Source organism: Anabas testudineus, chromosome 10 (assembly GCF_900324465.2).
Source record: "Anabas testudineus chromosome 10, fAnaTes1.2, whole genome shotgun sequence".
Lineage (NCBI taxonomy): Eukaryota > Metazoa > Chordata > Actinopteri > Anabantiformes > Anabantidae > Anabas > Anabas testudineus.
In genome coordinates, this window is record NC_046619.1 from 21,278,446 (window position 1) to 21,303,424 (window position 24,979).

At 39.5% G+C, this 24,979-nt stretch overlaps 1 protein-coding gene across 3 annotated transcripts in view; it reads right to left on the reverse strand.

Annotated features, from left to right (window-relative positions):
- Nucleotides 1-1,344: 1,344 nt before the first annotated feature.
- LOC113161000 (complexin-2) overlaps nucleotides 1,345-24,979 on the reverse strand; it is a 43,026-nt gene continuing 19,391 nt past the window's right edge. For all 3 annotated transcript variants that reach the window (XM_026358473.1, XM_026358472.1, XM_026358474.1), the window contains exons 3-4: nucleotides 8,244-8,419; nucleotides 1,345-5,092 (exon numbers count right to left, since the gene is read on the reverse strand). In XM_026358473.1, coding sequence (XP_026214258.1) covers nucleotides 4,898-5,092; nucleotides 8,244-8,419 — 371 coding nt within the window. In that variant the 3' untranslated portion in view covers nucleotides 1,345-4,897. The remainder of the gene's footprint in view (nucleotides 5,093-8,243; nucleotides 8,420-24,979) is intronic.

The following is a 24,979-nucleotide window of genomic DNA, read 5'->3' on the forward strand; positions in this document are numbered from 1 at the left end:
AGGTATAGTGAAGGTGAACATGCTATAAGAGGCAGATTTGATCCAAAGCTCCATCCTAAACCTAACCCGGTTTTTTTTTTTTTATTTCTTATGCTTAACAAATAATCTTTGTGAAACTAGAGTGTGTTAAATAAGGTAATACTAAGTAGCCAAGAAGTAAAGTGAGGTTATTATTGGAGAGATTTATGACTTTTCATTTGACTAAGGTCGGAAAATTCCACAAGAGTTAAACTCCAGACTATTACTGCTGCAGCAGGTACCATGCTAATAATAATGTTACACACAGACCCAGTCTCTAATGTGGGGGTATACTGGAAGAACATAAATCACTCAACATCTGTTGTACAGACAATGAGAAAGATTTAGTTTACTCCTGCGCTGTGCAAATCACTTCTTCTTTATGAAGCATGACAGGATACAACCAGGATGTGTGATGTATCAGGAAAATGAACATATTTATTTATGCACCAGCTGAAGGTTTAAATAAATGGATGTGTTCAATTATTCATTCTTCTTTAAAACCATTTGTGGGTTTTTGTTAGACAATAAATAAAAGTCAGCTGCACAGTAGAAAAGACTGACATAGCAGCCAACCTTAAAAATGCAATTTACTTTTAAGAGTGGAAGGTAAATACGGCGAATGACAGATGTTTTTAATTTGAAACTCTGACAAGCAGTGCCAAAATGTCAAAGCATCACATTCAACTAACTCAGTTTTAATGTTTCATTTTTGTTCTTTTTTTGCTGGAATCAAACCCAACTCAGAGCTCTGTGCCATTCCTAACTCTTACTTAGTGTCCTCTCGTCTCCATGGTGGTTTTGCTGCAGATGCCCATATCACAGACACACTTTTGACAGACAGATCGTTGCTGTTTGCGCTTTGATATCCCTGCTCAGCACTCGCTGTGACACCATCACAAGTCAGGAATCTGTTCCTGAATCACGATCTGAACTCTCATCACGATTTGAACGACACAGTGCATTCTGTTTACAGCCCTTTTCGCTTTTATTGAATAGATCTTGAAATTCCTTCTGAAGAAAAAAAAAATGTAAAAAATGCATAACAGCCATGTTGAGATGAAAGACAGAAACAGTAACATGTGATATACATTGAAGGTCTTTTGCACACACTTCCTTAACGAATGCCATGCAATGGGATATGACTGCAGGTCATGTCTCAGTCTTACGTGAGCTTGCCTCCCAAACCAGAAATATATGTAAAAGCAAGTCTAGTTCTATATATTTTTATTTATTTTATGTTTTACACACAGAAGGAGCAGTTGCCAAGGAGCAGTCTGCCTGCTGCAGACCTGTTGGAACGCAGAAACACAAGACGATGAAAAATTCTATGAAATCACTTTATTCTCAGAGTGTGCGGTGATTCCATTTTTGCAGGAAAGTTACAGACTGAAATATCTGTCTAAAATGGCATGCAGTGAAGTTAACAGGTGGAGCTTTGAAACACAGAGAGGACACGAAACGATTATATCAACAACCTTGCCTACATCGCACACCATAAGCATGCATAAATGTTGTCAACAAATAGGGAGATAGAGAGGAGGGAGGAGGGTGAGAAGATATCGCAGTACAAAAGAATGCACCAAATCAACATGTTTTTTTTCTCAAATACCAACCACCAGAGGACAGAAACAGGACCAGTTACAGACAAGAAAGAAAACGAAAGAAACAAACACGGCACCAGAGTAAGCATCTTCTCAACACGTACAGAACAGAGAGACAGATGCAAGAAGAGAGAAACATCAGACAGTTACATTCAAGTCACATCAAAGGAGTAGTTTTTTAAAGTGGCATATTTTTCAGGCAGTTTTTATCATTAATGGCTGTATGAGCGGCACAAATGAGCGACTTCAAACCGAAGTGGGTTCTGACGCAGCGTCTACTGGATGGTTAGATATTGATTACGCATGACTTGGGCAGTTCGTTTGGGCAGTGGTCTATAAGCCATTTGGAGCGCAATCAATTGGCATTTACAAGATGATGATGATGATTCATGGGTTTATGACAGTGGATGAGACGAAGGGCGACCTGATTTCAGAGCACACCAGTTTGGAAAAGACTAAAGGACTTGGCCACGCTGACAAACTGTTGGTGCGTTCACTAAGGATCTGTTGCTGGAAAAGTCCTATACAAGGGCAGTAATTGTAGCTTTCTAGAATATCCGTGGGCCAAACAAGAGCTATGTCATTCATAAAGAAATGTTGGAGAAGGCAGGGTAGGCCCCTTACAATAAAATGCTTCATTTGCTTTAGCAGAGAAGGAATGACATGCTAAGAGAAGGCTAGTCATGGTTTAAACTTCTAATACAACGTAAAGCTAGAATACCTGAGAATTTCAAAATAATTGATATGCAGTAACTGAATAAGAATGAAACCTCTTGTCTACGTCTACTACTAACGGCACTAGTCTTTGGTTTGGTTGAATAACTGCTCTGATGATGGTTCGGAGTTTGCTCGATGCTCGGTTACGTTACTCGTTTGCTCACTATCTGCTAACACACCGTTTGAAAAGAGGCTTGCGATGGCAGTTTACAGGTACATTAAAACCACAGGAAGTTCCAAAATGTGCTCTACAGATGATTTGACCACACTGTGTCCTTACACGGTTTTTTTCTGTATATATTCAGCGCGACTACAGAGCTCACAAAGTGCTTACAAAGCTACGTTTCCTTCATCTACGCCACAGGAATGAACTAGTTCAGTTTATGTGTAGCTATCTCGATAAAAAACAGTGTCAATGTGGCAAAAAAGCTAGTTTAGAAAACCTTAATTACGCCTACAGCTACTGTGCACGTGGATCACAAAAAGATTTTCTAACAAACTCGGTCACAGGATTTAACTGCTAATAGCACATTTATGCTTCCCCTTAGACTTAACGTGGGATTTTTTTTTCTGTACATGGCAACTAAAAGCAAATCTGTGAAAACAACATGCCATGAATCTTTTTATATATTCGAGTCACTCTAACAACTATTTTCAGGTAATAACAACATCAAATTTAAGTTAAGTTAAGTTGTACTGTAGACGTAGGCTAACAAGGCATTGACTAAGGCCTACTGTAAATATCCAAGTGCGAGTTTCCAGCACAGGTCTGGTGGAATGTAAGAAATATCTGGAATGTTTGAACAAGACACTGTGGGATGAGGGAGAAACAAAAGGCATATGGAGAACGTTTTGATTGTAGCCTCTCATGACCTCCGTTTAAGTAAGTGGCTTTACATTTACCTAAAGAACAGACTGAACTCTCCAGAAGTGGTAAACATGTTCTGTTCATGTCATTGAATGGGAATTATCAGTTATCATCACTCCAACAATTATACATTTAATACAACAAACTGAAATTAGCTGGTCAGAGGGTGTGTGGCAGTGATATTGTCCTGCCTTAAAAAACACAGGTGATGTTTAGCAGCAGGAATAAAAAAAAAATCTGACGACACTGGTGATTAAAAAGTCCAAACAAGGTGCAGGTCAAGGAGGGTGGAATGACAACTGTTCATAAGTGAAGCCTTCCATTTGTGATTTTAAATAAATCTTTTATGATTAATCTCCATCTTTTCTCTCTTTTAATCAAACATGACCCACAGATGCTTTACTGTTGCTATGGAGACACGTGTGTCTTCAACACATCGACTAACACATTAGGGAGCTAATTTAAACACACAATAACGAAGATCGCCTGTTATTGCTGATTTGGGATCAGTCGAACCAATGGACAGAGGACAGCGTCATTTTAAACAATATATTGCACTATTGTCACCGTCTGTTCACAACATATTTGTGTCTGTGAAATTTCTTTATAAAATAAATGCTGGAAATGTTAACTTAAGTCCAAAGTTACTAGCCAGATGAAATTTTACATGTCGTCTTACAAAAGCAGAGCGAGCGCCACCGGCCACAGGGAACAAAACATGTAGAGCAAATGAATTTGGAGAAAGAATATCATCCAACTGCTTTCAAACTTTATGTATGGAGAGAATTGATAGCCTTCTCCATGGAAGAACATTTCAGACACAAAGTCCATTATCGCCTACTGTACACTGTGGGCGAGATGTCTTAAAGTTAAATGACAGAATGGAAAACCAGTTATTGCCTCAAATATCAATGTGTTTCACATCATCTTAACAAACGAATGGTGTCCATATGTGTACTTCACTTCACACAAGTTTACTGCATGCTTTGAAATAAAAAAACAAAAGCAAACATATTTCAGATGATCGATTCCTTCTCTTTCTCGTTTTTACAGCTCATAAAACACATTCACAGTAAACCGATGAGATATGAGGGACAGCGGAGAACCAAAAGAAAGATGCGAGTATTTATATACACTATATGTATCAAATCTTTGCAAGAACATAACAGCAAAATTCAATCAAATTTTGATATGATTTGGATAATTTCTTAAAAGTTAAAAATATGGCTTATACTCTTAGTCATCATGTTATATGTCATATTTCACTCATATATAATTCTCTTTTTTTATAACACCAGGCTATTTACAAACAAAACAGGTGGCTGATGGGTGAGATCTGGTCTTTTCTAAGTTCTGGACATTTTGAAAACATGGCATCAGTTTGCCTCGAAATAAAAGCTCTGAATCTCTGTGCAGGTGTTCCATACTTTTTAAACTTGGGTTATAATCACAGGTTATCAAGAAGGATGATCTGTACACAGTATTAAAAAGTATGAATCACCATCAGAGATCAGATAGTTTAACTCAAAGGCGAAATCATGGCATGTTGCTCATTTCCAGGAAGTTAGAAGTTGGCTTGAAGGGGTGGGAGGGAGGTGAAGAAAGGTGTGACTGCAGGTTTGGGTGGGCCGGGGTGGTACAGCATTGATTAGATGAAGGTTGTAAGAATCATGTTTCACTCAAAACACTGTTACTTTTTATTAAACATATCCATGAGCGGGGCCGGGATGAATTTCATGACCGTATCCACGATGCTCTCCTCTTCCTCCTCGTCACCACAGCCGGTGGGAACAGCCTTCTTCGGACGGGTGAGGCTGCCCTCGGAGGCCTGCTCCATAGCAGCTGCTGCCTCAGCTTCTTTCTCCTCCTTCTTCTTGATGCCATACTACAGAGGAAAGACATGAAAAACAGAACCTCATTATTAAGCTGCTACAGGAAGTGTTTGGCTAAACATCTGGCTTTTGACAGCCTCTAGAACATCATTCATCACATTTTCTTTTTTTATTTTCTGGTGTCTGTTTGACGCTTATCTACAGTAATGTAGAACAAATGTGAATGAGAAGATTGAGACCACTCTGGAAAATTAAATTATATCCTGAATCATGCATTTTTATTATAACTTTAAACTGCCTTCGAGATGATTGTTGATATATTTATTTAACCAGAATATGCTATAGGTACACACTATCATGCAATTTATTTTTTGATTGAACTGAACAGAAATTTAAGTGTTACATGAGAGCTTTAACTTCTGCTGGTTCTAATTTTAGGTACCAATTAAAGGCGCAGGTGCCCAGCAGGTATGCAGCACAATGGTAACAATTAGCGAAAACCAGAACCTCAACAGAGTCGTAGCAATAATGAAGAAAAAAAACAAAAAACGATCCTCAACAATGTGAAGGTCCAACTATATTTAATGAAAAGCTCATATTTTGGAGATACAAGGTTTTTGCACAATGACAACTTGCAACAAACAAGTCTGGACACGCTGAATCAATCGACCACTGATGCTGCATATCTGTTTGAACATTGCATCCTTAATTTAACTTGAAGCTTTAATGAATCTAATCACAGAGTGGATATTAGTTGTAACTTAATTTGAAACCAGGATCTTGCAGCCTTTGTTTTGCCATTCTGCCTGGAGGATCTGTGTTCAGTGTTACCCACAGAATATTGAGTAACACCACAAACTAGCAAACTGTATGCAGGTTCTAGTTTGAGCAAAATCAATACAGTTGGACTGCAAGGAAAAAGCTGCAGAGCACAGGAAGGTCAACAGGCTGAATGATGGTTGATCTTGAAGCACGGATGCAGAAAATGAGCTGAACTCCTCTGTGACCTCTTTGCTGCTCTCCCAGGCAGACATTAATGTGATTCTGGAGCAATAAATATCTTAAAGGAGTACTACTAGTATCCATTTCCTCTGCGAAGATGTGCATGAGGGAGGTGTGAGCATCTGTGTGTTTGCAGAATGGAACAACAGTGCTGTCGAACAGCAAACGCAAACCTAACCTCTTTTTCCCTCAGTGCTAATTTTGATTGTCATTCATTAAACCCTGCACCTGGCTCATAAGTCTTTGCTGTCATGACTAAACCAGTGTTTTCTCAAACACAGACACTTAATGCCTCCCAGGGTAGAAAGGTAGCTTTGAGGTGTGAGTGTCAGCCTGAAGAGTTTCTTGAAAATGAATGCACAATAAAAAACGGATCCTCGTCCTCAGGATGTTTATGGCTACAATAACTGCAAACCAGTTAATCCAATTCCCACAGCATTGATGATTCTCAATTCCCACAGGGACATACAAACTCCCTCAACTTGTGTTCTGCCACAATAATCATTTTAGATGTGCATCTTGATTTGTAACTAATCATTACTAAATGTATGTTAACCAGGCTCAAGCAGTCGATTTGGAATATCAAATGATAAGAAAGCCTTTTTCCACCTGGAGACAGGTAGACAGGTTCCCCACCCTGAAATCCACCGAACAGCTGTATCCAACCTTTCACTTTGACTTCCTGTACCCACAGCTATAGAGCGGTCCATTGTCCTAATAGAAACTGTACACGAGTTGGACTGTGTTTTGTTAATGATTAGTTAATTGAAAAACATGTCTTGTCAGTTTCAGTTTGACTTGTCAAACTGGGGCTGGTTGACAGCCAATTCCCAGGCTGCTTTTCATCGACTGTTCATCGTTGCAATTATTCATTGTTTGAGTCAAACATACACTCCTATAAAACTGGGTATAGATCGTCTTAGTTCAGTCAACACCTAAATGCTTCTTCTTGACTTTACAAAAGAAAAAAGAAACATTGCCATGATCGGTTGATGGATATCTCCTCTGTATCTCCTTCTGCTCCCTTGTTTGTTTCTGATTTCCCTCCATACTGCTCTGTTTTCCTGCAATCTGTCTTCCTCGCTCTCTCTGCTGCTCTCAGACTCTGTAACAAAGGCTTGCATCAGTTGAAGTGAAGACAGTCACGCTTAGTCAGCCGCTCTCCACTCTCTATAATCAAACACTTTCCAAAGATATGCTGTCATATCAGTCTCTCTCCCTCCTCTTTATTCTTTGTAGAACTGTTCCTAAACTAAAGTATAAGTGGGACTCAGCGGAGTGCAGAGCCGATCCCCAAACTCCAAAGATAGTTTTACTAGTGCTACACATGGAAAAGTTTTAAACTCAAATCCCTCAAAGAGTTCAGGTCAAATATTCAATCAAATATTAGCAAAGTCAAACAGAATATTTCACTAAAAGCTTCAGACACTTTGATATGATCACTTAACATTTTATTACAGACAAATTAAATATTAAGTGCGGATTTATCAAAGACAAGATAGTCTGGACAAGACAGAAGAAATCTCTTTGAAGCTCAGGAGCTCTGTACAAGTTAACTGAACTGTATTTACTGCAGGAGACGTGATCTGCAGTGGTTCAAAGCAAACTAGCTGCTAAACGGAGAATCCAGGATAAAAGTCCAACTTTTTCTGAAACCTGGTTCCAATTAAGTGTGATGAGCTTGTGCCTTTGGTCCAGAAACAGCAGTTGACATCATCTATCATGACACAGTGAGGACACGTAGACAATTAACAAATGACAAGTTGTGAAAACATTGATCAGTGTATCAATGAAATGTTCTAATGCTGCAAGTGTCTAAAATTTAAGAATCACTTCATACAACGTTTATTAAAGTTTAAACTAAACCACGTATCACTTCCTTATCATGTGATCACATATGAAAACAGACTCGGTTCAGTTTACTGCATTATTCTACTGTTTCTGAATGTGCGTGTATGTAACTGAACATGAATCCAACACTCGGGGGAAGAACTGGATGCTCAGTTGACTCCACTATTCATATTAGATGCATATGAGATTGTTGAGGAACATGTCTCACAGTAAGTGCTTGTGTTGCCCCAGTGAAATTGTGCAAAACTGCCTGTATCCTACAGGCCAAAGGAATAAATATGGGGAGTATTTTTGCAAACAAGGATGTGTTCTTTGTTTTTGTTTCAAGCTGCTGTGCTGAAGTGGTTTTACCTTATCCCTGATGCCCTGTCGGATGTTTTCTCTCTCTGCCTCCATTCTTGCATATTTAGCCTTCCTCTCCTCCTCCTGTTGCCTCAGTGCCTCTTGCCTTTCTTCCTCTTTTTTCTGAGCATCAGGATCTTTCTCCTCCTCCCCACCAAGCATCTTGCCCATGTCTTTGGTGGCCCCTGTTGTTGGTGAAGAGAGAGAGAAACTGATAAATGAAACAAGCTATTCACAGTAATTGCACATAATGGATTGTAGCTATTTGGGCTGTTGCTAAGCATTTCAAGTGCACAGTGGTACATCACAAATTTGGATAATTCAGCACACATTGCTTTGTATTTCAGTCCTTTTTCAGGCCAGTGAACGAATGAACCAAAGACAAAAGGATCCGACAATAGGGAGAACAAGAGGTGAGTGCCATGAGCAAGAGCCTGAGATAAAAGACACTGCAATTAATTATTAGCAATTCTCTTGATTGCCTTTGTGCAGCTCGACCTTTGCTATCTCCAGCAGGAATTTACATCCTCGTGTAAAGCATCTACTTGGACCATGGGTCAAGCCCTGAGAACAAAAAGCTTGGAGTGCTGTTGAAAGGAGCATAGTAAATACACACTGAGGCTCTTTCTGCTCCTGAACACACCTCCTGTCTGCACTGGTAAGGTACTGTATGTTAAACAAGACATCACGCAAATGAATGAATAAAAACCACAAACTACAGCTTTAGATGTTACAGCTTATGTTGGCAACATTAAACCCCCCCCCCCCCCCATCATTTTACAGTTTCCAGTCATTATTGAGACAAGAGCCTTGATAAAAGTATAAGAGTTGGTTTATTATAAGGGTATTTTTGCTCTCCAGTCCAGCTGCTTCACCTATAAATGTTAGGATTACAGTTTGTCAAGACACTTGAGCTCGTCCCAGCACTTTTGGTCACCACTCTCCTCTCACTCTCTGCACACTGTCAACATTGTTAAAGCTGCTGGGATTCACTGTTTCACAACATGAAAACAGCTTCAACAGAGGCTGATCTACTGTATAGTCCTTCATGGTAAACATTTTGTCAGCTCCTGTTTCTTCTGCCAGTTGATTGAATGAAGAATGAAGTGTCTTCTCAAAGTGCAATGCTTAATACTGTCTCTTTTTCCATTTATCATAAAACTGGAGCTTTATTTTAAATGTTTGCACTCTTTGGATCAGAAAGGGATTCTTGTCAATAAAGCGAGCTACATGAAATTACAAAACAAATAAGAAGATCTCGTTACATTCTCAGCAGCAAGTTTTGCTGGTTATGTAAAACCCCTAAAAAACAAATGCTGGTGTAAAACTGTAAACCACAACAACTTGAAGTTGTGCCGACTAATCTTGAGTGTGTTCGTCCATCTGTGTGTCGAGCTGCTCCTGCAGTGTTTTTGCACATTGCCTCCACACACTTGCTGTGTGTTCTCACTCCAGAGGCATTAGTTCATCTTTCCAGCTCAATGACTGGAAACAAGCCAGTGCTCTAACAGTGGCCTGATGAACCCTGAACCCACGACTCTGTTTGCTTCCAACGCGCTGAAAAAAAAAAAGATTTTAATGAGAACTAGACCTCCTGGACCACACTGGGTAAAATTGAAATACACCTAGCTCTCCTCCTGCCCTGAGTCCGACACATTTCTTTTCCCCGTTAGCGCCTCTGTCTGCGCCCTGCAGTCTGTGCTTGGCTGGTGCACAGAGCCTCACTGACTCTCTGGAGGGAAAACTTAAAGCCACAGCCATCTGCTTCAGTGGTGAAATTGATGAGACAGTGTTGACCTTGAGGTTGTTGGCTGCAGTCCGAACTCGCCATGTTGATGGACCAAGACAAGCCCCAGTCCTTAGTCACATAGAGCAGGGTGACTGCTAATTGATAAACACACATGTTCATGTGCTGTGTTTTTTTTTTCCATTTATTCTCTAGTGTGTCCAACACATGATGACATGTGCCCTGCATATGTAACAACGATTCTATTATCACTCTTAGGATAAGATTTCTTTCTCCAAAATGTCGCCTGTCCATCTTTGGCAGCTGCTTTAAATGCTGCAGTATATTTCTGTTGCTCATGAACAATCCATTACCTCCACTATACCTACTCCAGCCTTTGTGCTCAATGGAAACAAGTCACACTTTGTGTATAAGCGATGAAAAGAGTCTAACTATAAACCATGTTTTGACCTTTAGGTGTAGAATATGTTCATGCTGTCTTAAGTTACAGCTGGTCAAATCACCTGCCCTTGACCATTCTCATTTCCACGCACCTTAAGTGCACAAATATAAATTTGAGACGGCTCTCCTACATGGCTGTTTGTTATTCTGAAACCTCGACCTCTGCATCCAAAGAGTTTCTTTGCAAGCACCAAACAACATTTAGCTTTAATTTCTTAACATGTCTGTATTTCTACATAAAGGAAAAACTTCTTGCAGTAAAACTCATGAGGATGTGCCTCAAAGATTGTTGCCGTCTCTTTGTACTTTGCTGCAGGCTAAAGGAACTGCTGATTGGGATATTTTCTCAGATTTTGTTTTGGGTAGCTTGAGGAGATTTTGCAAATCTAGTATGAATATGGATCTTCACAGAAAGCTGCAAACTGATGGGGACTATCCCTTTGACTATCACTTCAGGGATAATACATTTTCCTTTGGCCAAGCTGAATGTAGAAACTTAAAGTTAGATTAAACTTTAGAATCTGCCATTAAACTAAATATAGCATGACACACTTGACATCTAGTTTGAGCTCAGATTTCATTACATATTTCTTCCTACATTCCTGCAGCTGTGACCTATTCTCACCTTCTCATTAGTGCTGCTTAATTTGTGCTTGCAAAGTCTGAAGTTGGGATTCAAATATGGATGTAATGTATTTATTTCACTTGACCTTTCTACCTAGTCTGAAGGAGATGAATGATTTGTTGAATTCTTTTAAATTCATCTAGATTTGTCAAATTATACTGCTAATAAAATTAAAAAAGATGCACCGATCAGAAGTTTTACTTCTGAACTTTTAGTTCTACATTAAGTAATTCTGTGTTTTAGGAGAATGACAGGATCAAACCTTCACCCCTCCAAGTCCTGGTTCACAGTGGTCCAGTATTCAGACCCTATCAAGTCTACAATCTGTAGGTATATTTATTTTTTTATGTTGTCCAGTACACATCATGTTTAATATTAGAGAGACACCCTTCCCAACTGTGATCATTGATGTTTTTTATCTCGACATTGCACGTTACAGAGTGTACTCCAAACCTCCACAGAACATATCTTGATGCTCAAGGCTAATTAGCTCATCTGATTGTGACAAAGTTGCTGTGTAGTAATGTGAGACATTCGTTGTTCCCAAAAGCCTTGTTGTCGTCAAATGCTGCCAGCTGTGAAGTCTGGGAGAAGAAAGCAAAACGAGAAAGCTCCAGAGGAAGAGCCGAGAGTCTCAGCTAAGGTTCCCAAAACAGTGAAATCTGTTTCACGGGACTGAATCAGAAAGAACAACGAATAACTCGTCCATCTACACATTTTCAGTAAAAAAAAAAAAAAAGTTTCAAAAAAGTTTCCAGAAATCCCCTGAGGCTGGTATGTGGCCCTTTGAGCTCAGATAGTATATAGAAACCTTGGGTTTACTGTTTAATCCAGACTTTATTAAAAAAAAGTAGTCGTGAGCTACTGTATGCCCCCAGGGTGACTAAACCATTTGGAAAATACTCCATTACACCATACTACACAGTACTGCAGAGCTAACCCGTACAGTGACATTACCGATATGAGCACGGAGACTTGGTTATTCCTGCCAACTCATTACAGCTTTAACAGGGCTTTTTAGGCCATCTGAGGCCTGAGGGCTAATTTTAAAGTAGGAGAAGACTTCCTCTGCTTAGTGAGTAAAGGAGCAGAAATTGAAAAGGGATCAGGAGGAAGTTTGGAAGTTATGGATGGTTGGGTTACATGCTGGATTAGACTGTGCACAGTTACATAAATGATGGCATTAGATTTGAAGAGCATGTGAAAACATGAGAGAGCGTGTGGTGTTATTTGCAGTGCTTTCTGTGTTGGTGTGGAGATGGGTGAAAACAAAATGCACTGCTCTTAATTCTCACTGTGTGTCTTTGCATGTACGGTGTGTGCGTGTGCGCAGAGGCACGTGTTTTGGTTGCTGTCTGAGAAAGATCAAGTGTGTGTCCTCCAGGTGCATTTGTGCTCCAAGAGCATTTCTGCTTGTGTGTGCACAAGTTATGGTTTGATTGTTTTATGCTGATGGATGGATGAGTAGAACCCAAAGGCACAGGAAGAAGGATGTAGAGAGAAAGAAAGAGGCAGAGATAGGGCTGAAAATTAGGACAGAAACAAAAGCAAGGACAATAGATTAACAACAGCGTGTGTGAGTAAGATTAGTTCCAATACAGCCCAGAAAATGAGAAAAATTGATTGAGAAAATGGGAGTGCTTAAGTAAGAGAAAAAGAAAATGACATGATAAAAGTGAAAAATCTGTGACAAGGACACATGAAAGTGAACATTATAGAAGAAAAGAGCACAGGGTATTTGGGAAAAGAGACAAGAGGAATAATGGTTAGAAAGAAAGGACGGTGAAGGGGAACAGATTGTAGGAATGATAATTTACAATGAAACTGAGAAATGAAGAGAGATGAGACAGGGAGTGGAGAAAAATATAGATTTACAGAGAGGATCAATGATTAAATAAAAAGGAACGTGTTCGGGAGATGCTGCAAAAACAAAAAACTAAAAAACAAGGTGAAAGACCAACAGAGAGGAAACAGCCGGACGAGCTCGAGGACTCCGTGTTCCTGCTTTCCCATCTGTTACCCATCTTTAGCAGTCCCACTGCTGCTCACCAGCAGGTCCCTGCGTCAACCCCCATGGCCCACACCAGTCGAGCAGAGCATCATTAGCCTTCTGCCCCGGGCTGGGCACGAAGATGGTCCCAAAACCCAGTGTGCAGACCACCAAGGGGGTCTTACCAAAAATCAGAAAATGAAAGCATGGCTGAAAAGTGAGGACCAAAACAGAGCTAAATGGAGAGTGAATGTTGGATTATTGTTGGATTAAGCTGCGGCTCACAGAAACACTCCATCTTTCTCCACCCAGGCCAGCTGGAAGCATGTGTTTGAGAGTTTTCCTTTGACACACATGAATAGCATTAAAATAGAGCTCAATCTACATTTCTAGAGTTTTACCAGATGTTATAGATCCTTCTTGTTGACACTTGTTCAACCTGTGTTCAACCTGTTACCCTCAGGAAGGCGCTACAGAACGAGGACAAATAGACTCAAGAACAGCTTTTTCCCCAAAAGCCATCACCGCCATAAATTCACATATGCACTGACTACCTACTGAATCATCGTAACTACTGAATGTTAAAAAAATAAAAATCCACCTTGTATATACTACTGAATGTGCAATACTTATAATTGCTGTGCAAATTTCCACCTGCATATGTATATATGACTGTTACCTTTTTTTTTGTGTACCCTACCTCATTTGACCTGCACCCCATGCTGCTATTGTTATTAATGTTATATTTAAGCATGCTGCACCAACAGTGAGATGCTTTTAATCTCATTGTATGTATACATGTATATAATGCATATTGTATTTCTGCACAGTGACAATAAAAAGGCATTTATTCATTCTTTAAAAATCAAGCTATTATAAGAAGAAATAGTTTTGGATCAGTGTGCATCTGTGTTAACCCATCAAAGAACTGAATGATTTTTCTAGTCATGGTCCTTGTTCTTGGGAGAGTACATTTTACACACAGTCATTTAAAGAATAATCATCTGTGTGTGACTTAAATAACTTCACTTAAACACAACATTATTAGTCATGTAATTTGTCCAGGAAAGAAATGATCTCCAATCCAACAGCACATGGTGTTGTTGGATAATCACCTCATGTGCAGTTGGCTTCTGAATTTGCTTTTGACTGGGTGAAAACAGTGTCGCTGGAGTAGAAGAAAACAATCAGGTTGTAATGTGGGTGTTGATAAAGTGACAAAACGCTGTGTTCATTGTTCGTGGCCAACTTCTCAAAGGTCACGTAGAAGCCGTGATTGCATTGTGATGCTTTAAAAGTGTGTGGTTGTGTTTCAGCTCCTACAGAAAGTTTTATCAGTGTCAGACCTGAAAAAATGAAAAAAAGGCTTTTGTTAAAATAGCACTGAATCACTTTCACACCGAGCTGTCTGTGCTGCTCCCTGACAACTATTGACTTTATCAGGGAGCCTGGTCTGGCTTCTGAAACACAGCTGTCCTTGGAGAGCTCTGACAACACTTTGGAGGAGAAAAGACGAAAGCTCTTCTCAGTGCAGAAGCTTGAAAAGCAGAACAAGGCTGGGTTGAACCATTATTCCATAACTGAACCGAGTAAATTCAAACTCAAAGTGTGCAACATCGTGATGAAGGGACATTTTATCCGACTATGGAGGTATAAAAATATAATTTAATGATTTCCTTGTTTGTGGTAATTATGTTTCACCGTCCCATTAAGTCTCAGTTTAAGGAAATTAGATCAATAGCTTTTGTACAATTATTCAATTTATTGTAGAAACAAGCCAATTAAAATGAATTAGAAGAAATAAACTGGAATATATGAAATGAAACTGCACTGAAGTGAAGAAACCAGTTTAAAAGAAAACTGGACAAAATTGCAAAAAAAAAAAAACACCTTTTTCAGTTGATGTAGCTGAAATGGAGGGAAGAAACGTAGAAGATGTGAGGTGTGCCCCCCCCCCGCCCCGCCATACCTCACTAAATCTCCAGGGAACATGGGGAAACAGGGGCTTGAGATACATCATTACTGTGCTTTATCACCCATTCGCAACCATTATCAGTGGTAGACAGCCTCACACAGCCCGGCCTTGGTGATGAGCGAGCAGGGACAGGCCACATTTATCACCTCTGAGGTTGGCACCAAGGACGAGGCAAACCATCCATTCCACACACACACACACACACACACACACACACACACACACACACACACACACACACACACTAAATGCAGGTCACCAAAACACGCATTTACTGGAGGATTTAGTTTAGCTTGGTAAAATGTGCTGACAAACAACCTTCAGCTGAATAAATAACACCATCAATCATGATTATGAGCTAACAAATCAATAAATCTAACCTATGTTAAAAAAATTTATTCCTAGTAAAAGGAAATCTCACCTAGACGTATTCATCACGATGTTCATTAGCTCATGTAATGACAGGTAGCTTTAGATGGAATCTAGGTCTGATAGCTTTTTCAGAAAAGCTCTGTTTGAGCTGACGTTTGCTCTAAAAACCCACAATAGCTCAAGGTGGCATGAAGAGCAATCGCAGAACTTCCTAAGCAATTACTCTGGAGGCACTGCAGTAATGAGTCATGGAGGTGACGCCGCAGCAGGGTAACTCTCCACCGGCGACACCAATGACTCGACCCACTGCACACAGGAGGTAAAATATTACAAAAACCAAACAAACACCTACGACGTGGTGGAATCCGTTTTCCTTTCTCCTGTCATCTTCTCTTAAGCTCACACCATTTGTACATGTCTAGACAGTTCAATGGGCTGTGTCAGGCCTGGCATTTCTAATGGTGAATAACCTTGGAAGTAATTGGTCTAACTACAGCCTGAGGAAACAGCATCAATGGTAACCTGCTGTACAGTGTAGGTGTCATTCTTGGTCTGCTACAACCTATTCAGTCTGGGTCTTATCAATTTCCCCTTGTATTAGCATAATATACCTCAACACAGTCTTTATACTCTTAACCACGTCAGAAGACACACTGCTCAGGAGCTTCTTCACTGCTCTCTCTGCAGAAGTGATTTTTTCTTCATGTATTAAGATAAATGAGCATCTATTACAGCGTTCCTATTAGAATTAGCATACAAAACACTGCACCTCCCATAAATTTTCTCTACTGCTGCAGCATGTTTAATACATCATTGTAACTGCTGGTATTTCCCTCATCACTGAAACTAAAATTTCACTTACCGTATAATGTCCTTTTAAGTTGTCTACTGCATGCTAAACTAGCAAACCAAGTTTTATGGACATGATGTTGTGTGATAAAGGAAAAAAACAACAACAACAACAACAACCAGGTACAGTAACAAACTCTACAGTCAAGTCAACATTGAATAGTTCCAAGATATCAGACATATGTTTTTTTATTGGTAGAAGAATAAAAAAAATCATTATGGTCATGTTAGTTCGTTTTTCACACAAATTAATCAATAATTACTGTAATTATAACAGTCTTGTTGTGTGATGCTGCCGTTTTCTGCAACATTGGAAACCTGTCAACGAAGACTCATTAAACTCTCTGCGGAGCCGCATAATTGCTTCAGATAACTGAGGTTAAAAACTGAAATCATAATCAATCAAATCAGAAATGAAAAATAAATACTGGGACTAGAAAGAAAACAAATTGATATATTTTATAGGAATAAATTTAACAATTAGAATTTTGCTACATGTCACATTTTAAATGTGTCTTTTCACAGGAATCCATAAAGCCATTGAATGCCTCTCAAAAATGCTCCTTAACAGTCAGTTTCTGTGTTTACTGATTTATTCTATCACACATTTACCTGAAAATCTCGATGTTATTCTCATGTGCCATTTATACACTTCCTACATACCTAGGAGATGTCTTAACACCTCTGAAGGCTGACATATCAGAGCCAATTAACAAGTTAACCAATTAGCAGATCCCGTCATCTCCCAGTTATCATTCTGAATGTAAATGAAGATTTAAATAGGTACAACTTATCTTAACTTGTCTTGTCTGAAACTTTTCCTCATGTACTTTATTTCAATGCAAAGCTTTTGTAGAAAAACGACCAAAGCAGTAAAAACTACTTTCTCCATGAATGTAGAAAATTTATATTTTCTACGTATATTTTATTGATCCCCTTAGGGGATTGTGGTTGGACAGCTTCCAGAGTACATATTGGAGCTACTATTAGGTTTCGGTGTTTTGTCCAAGGACACCTCGACAAGTAACCAGGAGGAACCAGGAATTGAACAATAGCTGTTTAAAGTTCAAAAGACAAGAGCCCTCAGCTCCTCAGCTTGCATGAGTGAAAATGCTTTTGTCTTATCTGGTACCGGGAGCTATGTTTAGGAGACTCCATCAATCCTACATTTGCATTTTCAGAAACTGTGTTTTCTATATGAGTACAGATGCTAATGGGGTTCTCTTTTCAGCTCTGCAATAAAATTCTGCACTAGGAGAATCCACATTAAGGACAATGGCAGCTTCTGAAGTTCCTTTCATTATACATAATTTCTGGATCTATCATCTAAAGAAAATCAATGATCCAATCTCTGTCATCTTTATTTTCTAGCATGTACTACGTTTTAAATTCACAACCACTGCAGTTTTACAGGATAAAATTATCTAGTATTTCTCACTTGAAGTTCTTTAAGTGGGTCAACAAGTTTTGTTATTAGCCAAGTTGTTTTCTTTATTAACAAGGAATCAGGACACCATAAAAAAAATTAAGTCTCTGTGGCTGAGATTAAAGAAAAACATCAAGCAAACCAATTTATTATTCAATCTGAAATACATTAGCCAAGGTAAACAAAATCTAAATTAAATTCTAAATTGTAGTACAACCTTTGTGGTCTTTCCAAAGCCTCAAGCTCCTTTGACAGCATTGTGACATTCCTGTCATTTTCCGAAATAGGAATTACCATGAAAACTCCATGGAGCTAATCCGACTGAGATCCTCTTCGGGTATGTCCTCTCAGCATTATGCATGCACATTGATCCCTAAGACCCTCAGCTTTGCCTCCCTCGCACCCCCAAGTGATGCCTTTAGCTCCAATTTCACCTCCAGCCTCTATGCTAATATTGGGAACCACAATTCAATCCTCCCGATGGCTTTGGAGGGCTTCAAGTCTGCGAATTAGCTCAACGAATCCATGGCTTCCCTCTATGCATAATCACCATGGCATCATCCTCCCCTGCCACTCTGAGTATACTCATTGATCACGTGGAGGAAAAATCTGATTTCAATCATAGCTAACACCATTACTCAACCAACCTCCATGCTGTCACCCGTGGCTTGAATTTGTGAGGCTTTTGAGTTTTATGAGCATGTAAAATATGAAAATGTAATTCATGCCAATCCCTCTCACAGCATGAGTGGTCCTGCAGAAGCTAAGAGTGCAAACATACAGAGGAGCTCTGCAGGGCTCAGATTAGGTTGCAATTTTAAATCTACATATACCTGCTACAGTATAAACATGGGAGTTAGAGTCTAATCCAACCATCAACTACAGTTATCACTTTCTACTTTAAGATCATATCTCATTAGCAGAAGTCATCAGAAAAATGTCTGATGTGCAAATCAAAACAATCTTTTCTTCCCTTTAAATAACTTGTTAAATCTCCCAAATATCATTAAGAGGCCAAGTTCCTCATATTTTATTTTTACATTCAATGAGACTTAAACACAAAGGAAAGTTACCAACGCTCCACTTCATTGCCAAACCAGGCTCAACACACAATTCTTCCTGGCAGAGGAGATGAATAAAGATGCACCAACTGTCTCAGCATCTACATATTTTTAGGTGTTGCCAATGAGGTGTCACTGCTGACTCTTTCACCATCATCCCATCTGGAAGTACAATGGCAGTTAGTAATGAAATACAGCATCTAGTTGATTCATACTGTGAATCAGAGCCTGTTGAATAATTGCAGTGTCTCTGTTTCTTTCTTCAGCCTAATCAAACCCTCCATTTAAATTCTGTGACACTATGTAATAAAACATTTCCTGTTCTTTCATAAGAGCTGACCACATTCCTTCTAAATCTCATGATTTTTTTGCTTGAGGTTATTACAGTATTTTATGAAGCTCAGCTCTCAGCATGGTCTGTTACCTGCAGAACACAACATAAGGAATTTACATGTGTGGTCAGCATGCATGGTTTAGTGTGACTGCTATCCAAAATGCAAATATACGCGAGCTGTAAGACTCCTGTTGAGTAATTTAATGATGCACTGCACAAAGTGCAAAAAGTGCAACACTCAGTCCTTACATCTGCAAAACAATTCAATAATATTTTATCACATAATACTGATCTTGTATCTGTACACTACAGATGAAGTTACCACGTGTTAAAGGGGCTAGCAGGCAGACTGTGTTACCTTTGGATGGAGACAAGATATCACTGTGCTAACATCGTAGAATAGAATAGAATAGAATAGAATAGAATAGAATAGCCTTTATTGTCATTGTACATCATGTATACAATGAAATTGAATTAACCTCACAGTAATATGAAGGTGGGTATTATGCAAACAGATTTTTACTTATGTCATGATTTTTGCATGATTGCACATTTTTAAATTTCAGACCAAAACACACGCACAACCTTTTTTTTGGCTCACACCTACATCCAGAAAGAACTCCTACTTGTCACCCTGTTTGTGCCAAGTAGGAGTAGTTTAGAGGAATCCAACTGCAAACAAGCAGAAAGATGAACTTCCCACACTAGAGACTTTTTGATTTCACCTTCCAAGACGGCTGGAAGCAGTAAATGTGATTTCATAAGTTGAAGGTAAAAACGTCCTTGATTTCCCCTCTTGACCTCCAGTGTGAGAATCAGTGCTGTGCCACATTAAAACAGCCAAAAAGTGTAAAAAGTGTGACTGGCTGCAGCAGAAAAATCCCATCATGCTTTTCCCCTGACTGATTTTCAGTCATAGAACATGCTCTCGCACAGGCTCAGTGGATGTTCAAGTATTTCTAGATGTCGTCTGATGTTCACCAGGCAACCAGAGCCCTGCCTCTCCCACAGCTCTTTGAAGTTCTTCTTATGCTAGAGCGAAAGAAAGTGTAAGAAGCAAGCTGAGAATTGAGGTCAGCATTGGATTCTCTGAGATTTCTGTGGCGGTGAGGCACTGATCTGCTCCTGCCATCTTTTCTTTCAAGAAATATAATCCCCCAGTGATGGAAGCAAGAGTGAAAGAAAGAAGGTGAGAATCAGACAGAAAAGAAGGGACTGAAGCAGGGAGAATGAAGGAAAGAGGAGCACATGAAATTGGAAAATTGTAGACAGGGACAGAGGCTGAGAGTTTATTGTCGCCGAGGAGAAAAAGGAAGTAGAGTGTGACGGTGGGGTTTGTGATGCTGATTCATCCATGCAGTGACCTTGGCTGGCGGAGGAAGGGGAGCGGTGTAGAATATCAATGTTTTCTTCTTCTCTCCAGTGGAGCTCAAAGAGATGGACCGCACTTTACATGTTCCTCTTTTAACTTTATAAAAGAGTCCAAGGGGTTTTTCTAACAAAGCTTTATTGTTACACAACCACAACTAGGTTGATCAGTGGATAAGGCCAGCAAGTTGATGGAAAAAAACACCAATTTGAATGTTATACACCGACTAAGAAGTATGCTGCCATCTAGATAAAGCTACTTTATGAAAAATTGTTTAATTCACATTATTTCTGACAAAACAGAAGTGCTAATTACATTATTTAGTTAGCCCAAGCTATTAGCTACCTTTACAATGAACAACAAGTTAATAAACCTGCAGATTTTATTGTTAAGTCACTCATGCTTAGGCAAACTACTTGATAACGTTGTCTTATGCAACACAAATTGTGTTTCTATACAACTAAACTACAATCACATATCAATGAAATGTGCATCTACATTAAAAATTAAACCAAACATGATTTTTCTCTAACCTCAACCCAAGTACATTTCTTGCCCAAACCCAACTTCAGGTGGAACTTTGGTTTTGAACATTGAACTGTAGTTTGTCAGTATCAGAAACACAATCACCCGTTCACAGCTGTTGTCAGGAGCTAAGTACCTCGGGTATGGCCTCTATTTAGGGAACTTCAATTCATAAGCTATGTTTGGTGGAAAACAGGCTGATGGTGCTACAATAACATTCGTGTCTATCCAGCCTAGTTATTATTTGGTCGGACAAATGTATTTGGTTGAGCTCTTTGGGCAGTGGGTGGATGTAGTTATAAAAGAGACCACACTTCAGGTGCATTATATGTGTGAAGGCAGTTGTGTCGGTGAGTGGCCGTCCTGCTAAAAGCGCCCATCACAAGAGTAACATCAAATCTGCTGTCTGGTGTCTGACTTTAAAATGGATGAAGGGCAGAAAAACAATATTTAGAAAGAAATGTTTTACTTTTATCAGCGCTTCTATTGTCTTGGATTCATTATTTCAGTCAAATGTGATGTTAGTCACTCAGTCTATTCCCAATTCTGATCCTGGAAAACAACTGTATCAAAACACATTTCAAAGCTCCCCCATTAGAAATGGATAGCTGGTGTATCATGGGAGGCTGTCAAGGTAAGGTCACTGGGGACACAGTGATGTATTATTAGACAGAACAAAGATGGATGCTCTACTGTGGAACTCGATCCCTCAAAGGGATCATTAATGCTGGTTTATTATATCTTCGCTATGAAACTTATCACATAAAGCAATAGATTACAGTAGTATACATATGTAGATGTGCAGGTCTACGAATTTTCTATCAGTATTTTAGAGTTTAGTTTTTGCTTCAGCTGAAAATCTAAAGTAGAAACACAAGAGACAACTCATTGAGAAAGCAGAATAACGCTCTTTAGTACAATGTGTTTTCATTTTGTACTGACACTTGATCCTTTAACTAGCACAGAGGATTACCACTGAAGCAGAATGCTACTTAAGGATTTGTTTGTGTCGAGAACAATGGATATGACCTGATCTGAATCAGTGCGTTTTATCTCTTTTATCCATGTTTGTCTTGCTAAAGGCTCAACAGAAAGCTGAAGAAGCCCATGTGTACGGGTCATTAAATTCTGCATGCAGGGCCAAATTATTTGGCAGAAACAAACAAACAAACAAACAGGAAGACAAAGGAAATATTTCAAATTCTTTGTCTTTGGCACTTTGGCTGAATGACCTCAAAGTTTTTAAACCAAAGAGGAATGATTGGTGCTTTCAGACACTATGAGCACGGCAACTCTCAGATTTTTAAGCTATAGCACGAAGTCGAAAGAATGTGTTAATTATATGTCTGTAAATCCAATGACAGCCGTGAAAAAAAGAAATGAAAATTACTTCTGGCCACAATTAGAAATGTAAAAGTCAGAAGTGGTGTGTTATCCAAAAAGTAGATCCAGTGGTTAAAATAGATCTTTACATAAGTCTGTGTTTGAGCCTCGATGAATTCCTGGTTCAACTGGAACTGACGTTATCCAGATAAACAAACTTGGCAAACAGCACTGATCTCACAGGCACAAACATGCACACAGTCACACAGAAAGCGTCGAATCATAATCACACTTTTCGCTGCCCTGTTAGCTCTGGTCGATTTCTCTCTGCCCTGAGTCGGAGATGATTGTTGGCACCAGTCAAGCCAACACTTGCTCAGACCTCCTGACAGGCTCAATGTCTGAGAGTCAGCAGCCGTGCGTGACGTGTGGTGAACAAGGAGCTTTCACCACCCAGTGATGAGTACATAACAACACACAGCTTACTGAACTGCATATGAATCAGTGCATTTACACGTGACAGGAGCACCTCACTTGGAAAAATTTACCTTTTTCCTTTGAGGTTGAAGGGGAATGTTGAGTGGTAGGAGACTAAATTCTCCCAGGGAGGAAACGTTCGTTTGTGCCAGATTTTAGGAGTAGAAGGTGTCAGATGGAGAGTTAACTGATGTCAGAGAAGCTTAGATTGCTGAGCTGGCCGATGATAAAAGCCTGGCAAGGAACTCTAGCCTGGCCACCAGAGTTGTAACAAACATTACAAAGGTCCCTATTTATATCCACTAGTTTCTGCAGTTTAGTTCACAAGTTAAAGCTGAAATCCTCATGATGATCTCTTAATTATGGGCTCAATAGTTAATGTCACTGTCCCATTCTCAGGGAGTGCACTTCAGCATCTTTGTGTTTTAACCTGGTGATTCAAATGTTATCGGACCATTCAATGGTCTTTATTAGTTCATATTACACCCACAGTTATATTAACATGTCCATTTAGTATCATCCCCATCGCATGTCAAGTACTCAGAATGGTGACACTGGTGACTTAAAGAGTCTTTAATGTGATGCCACGCTGTGGCAGCTGCTGCTACTCAACTGTTTCTTCTTGACATTGAAGAAAGGAGGAGAAGAAGCTAATGAATCATCACATTTCATGTCACATAACTATATGATCTCTTTTTTCACCCCAGCTAGAATCATTAGTAATTAGCAGCTTTACCATTAGCATATCATCACTGCTGCATTTTAAATTTGCCTCTCATTGCAGTCTCCTCATCATGTCGTCTTCATACTAACACATAATTATGGGCTCAGCTAGAGCAGCACAAGAGCCAAGACAACATGTGGAGTAGCTTTCAGTCACATTTCTGCTAAAACTCTTTATTTACACTGGCCTCAACCTCCAGATATATTGGACTGTGTAGATTTACTTATTTAGAAAAAGTATTTTAACTTCATAAAATTGTGAATGTTACCCAGTGATGCACAATGATTGACACAAATCATGTTCAGGTGATTTCACAGCTTTGATTTTTCTCATGAGCTCCAACAGTGACCTCAAAAATGGACAAATGGAGGATATGAACCGCTTTAAGATAGCACAGGTTTTCTATCCAACCTGATGGCACTTGAGAGGATAGTCCAGAAGAAGTGGATAAGGGGGCACAAAGATTGCAGACTTATCCAAGAAAACTGGAGGCGATACCAAAGATCTGAGATTTAAATACATTTGTAAAAGACATGTTTTTGTTGGTGTACAGACGTAGAAACTATCCAGTGAGAGGCAGCTGTTCTTTCACTGCTGCCGTCGTCTCCATTAATACTTTTCATGGGCTTCGAGTGCCTCTTCTTTGCCTGTGGGAGTAGCACTGAGGTTATGGATTGGGAAGATATCGCTTCGCTATTGTCTTGTAAGACAAAAACTTGCATTGATGTCTGGACTGTGCACCACCCTGATAACAAAGCTGCCAATTCGCTCTCATAATCACTCTGGCAGTAGAGCAATTCCCTTCTTCATGACCTCTCAGGCAGTTATTGATTCTATCAATTTTTACCTCAGGGGAGTCAGCGAGGTGACACGACTTCAGCAATGTCAAAATAACAGTAAGTGTTATTGTATGTGGGGTGTTAGCACTGAGTCAGTGTGAATGCCTATGGAAGGACTGACCTTTACAGCAAAAGGTTTCTCTGCACCTCTTTTACAACCACACAAAATCTATTCCCGCTGCTATATGTTCCCACACACTGTGGAAAACCTCAGGTCACAGAGGCTGCATTAAAGGTCTGACATCTTCCTTGTCCTCAATCCTGACTCTCTTGACTTGGATGAATAAATTACTAAACCTGCCCCTTGAATCAATCAATTAATAAATAAATGTCCTACTTTTCAGCATGAGAAGCTGCTGCCAAAAACATGTAGCGCAGATAACATGCTCATCAATCAATGTACTATCCCGTCTTACCTGACAATCAGTGTAATGTCAAAAATCAAAGTGTGGAGTGACGTTGACTGAGCTGTTGCAACATCTGCCACCACTTGTTTTGACTCTGTGGTTCATGAATGACCGCGCTGCCAAATAGACCAGAGCCTCCCTGAATCATTGTCTATTTTTACTGAACACAAACTGCAAACTCGAACAAAGTGTTCCCTAAACGTCAGTAGACATGTTTGGTCTAACTCAACATTAAATTATAGTTGTCAAAAATACTGTTTG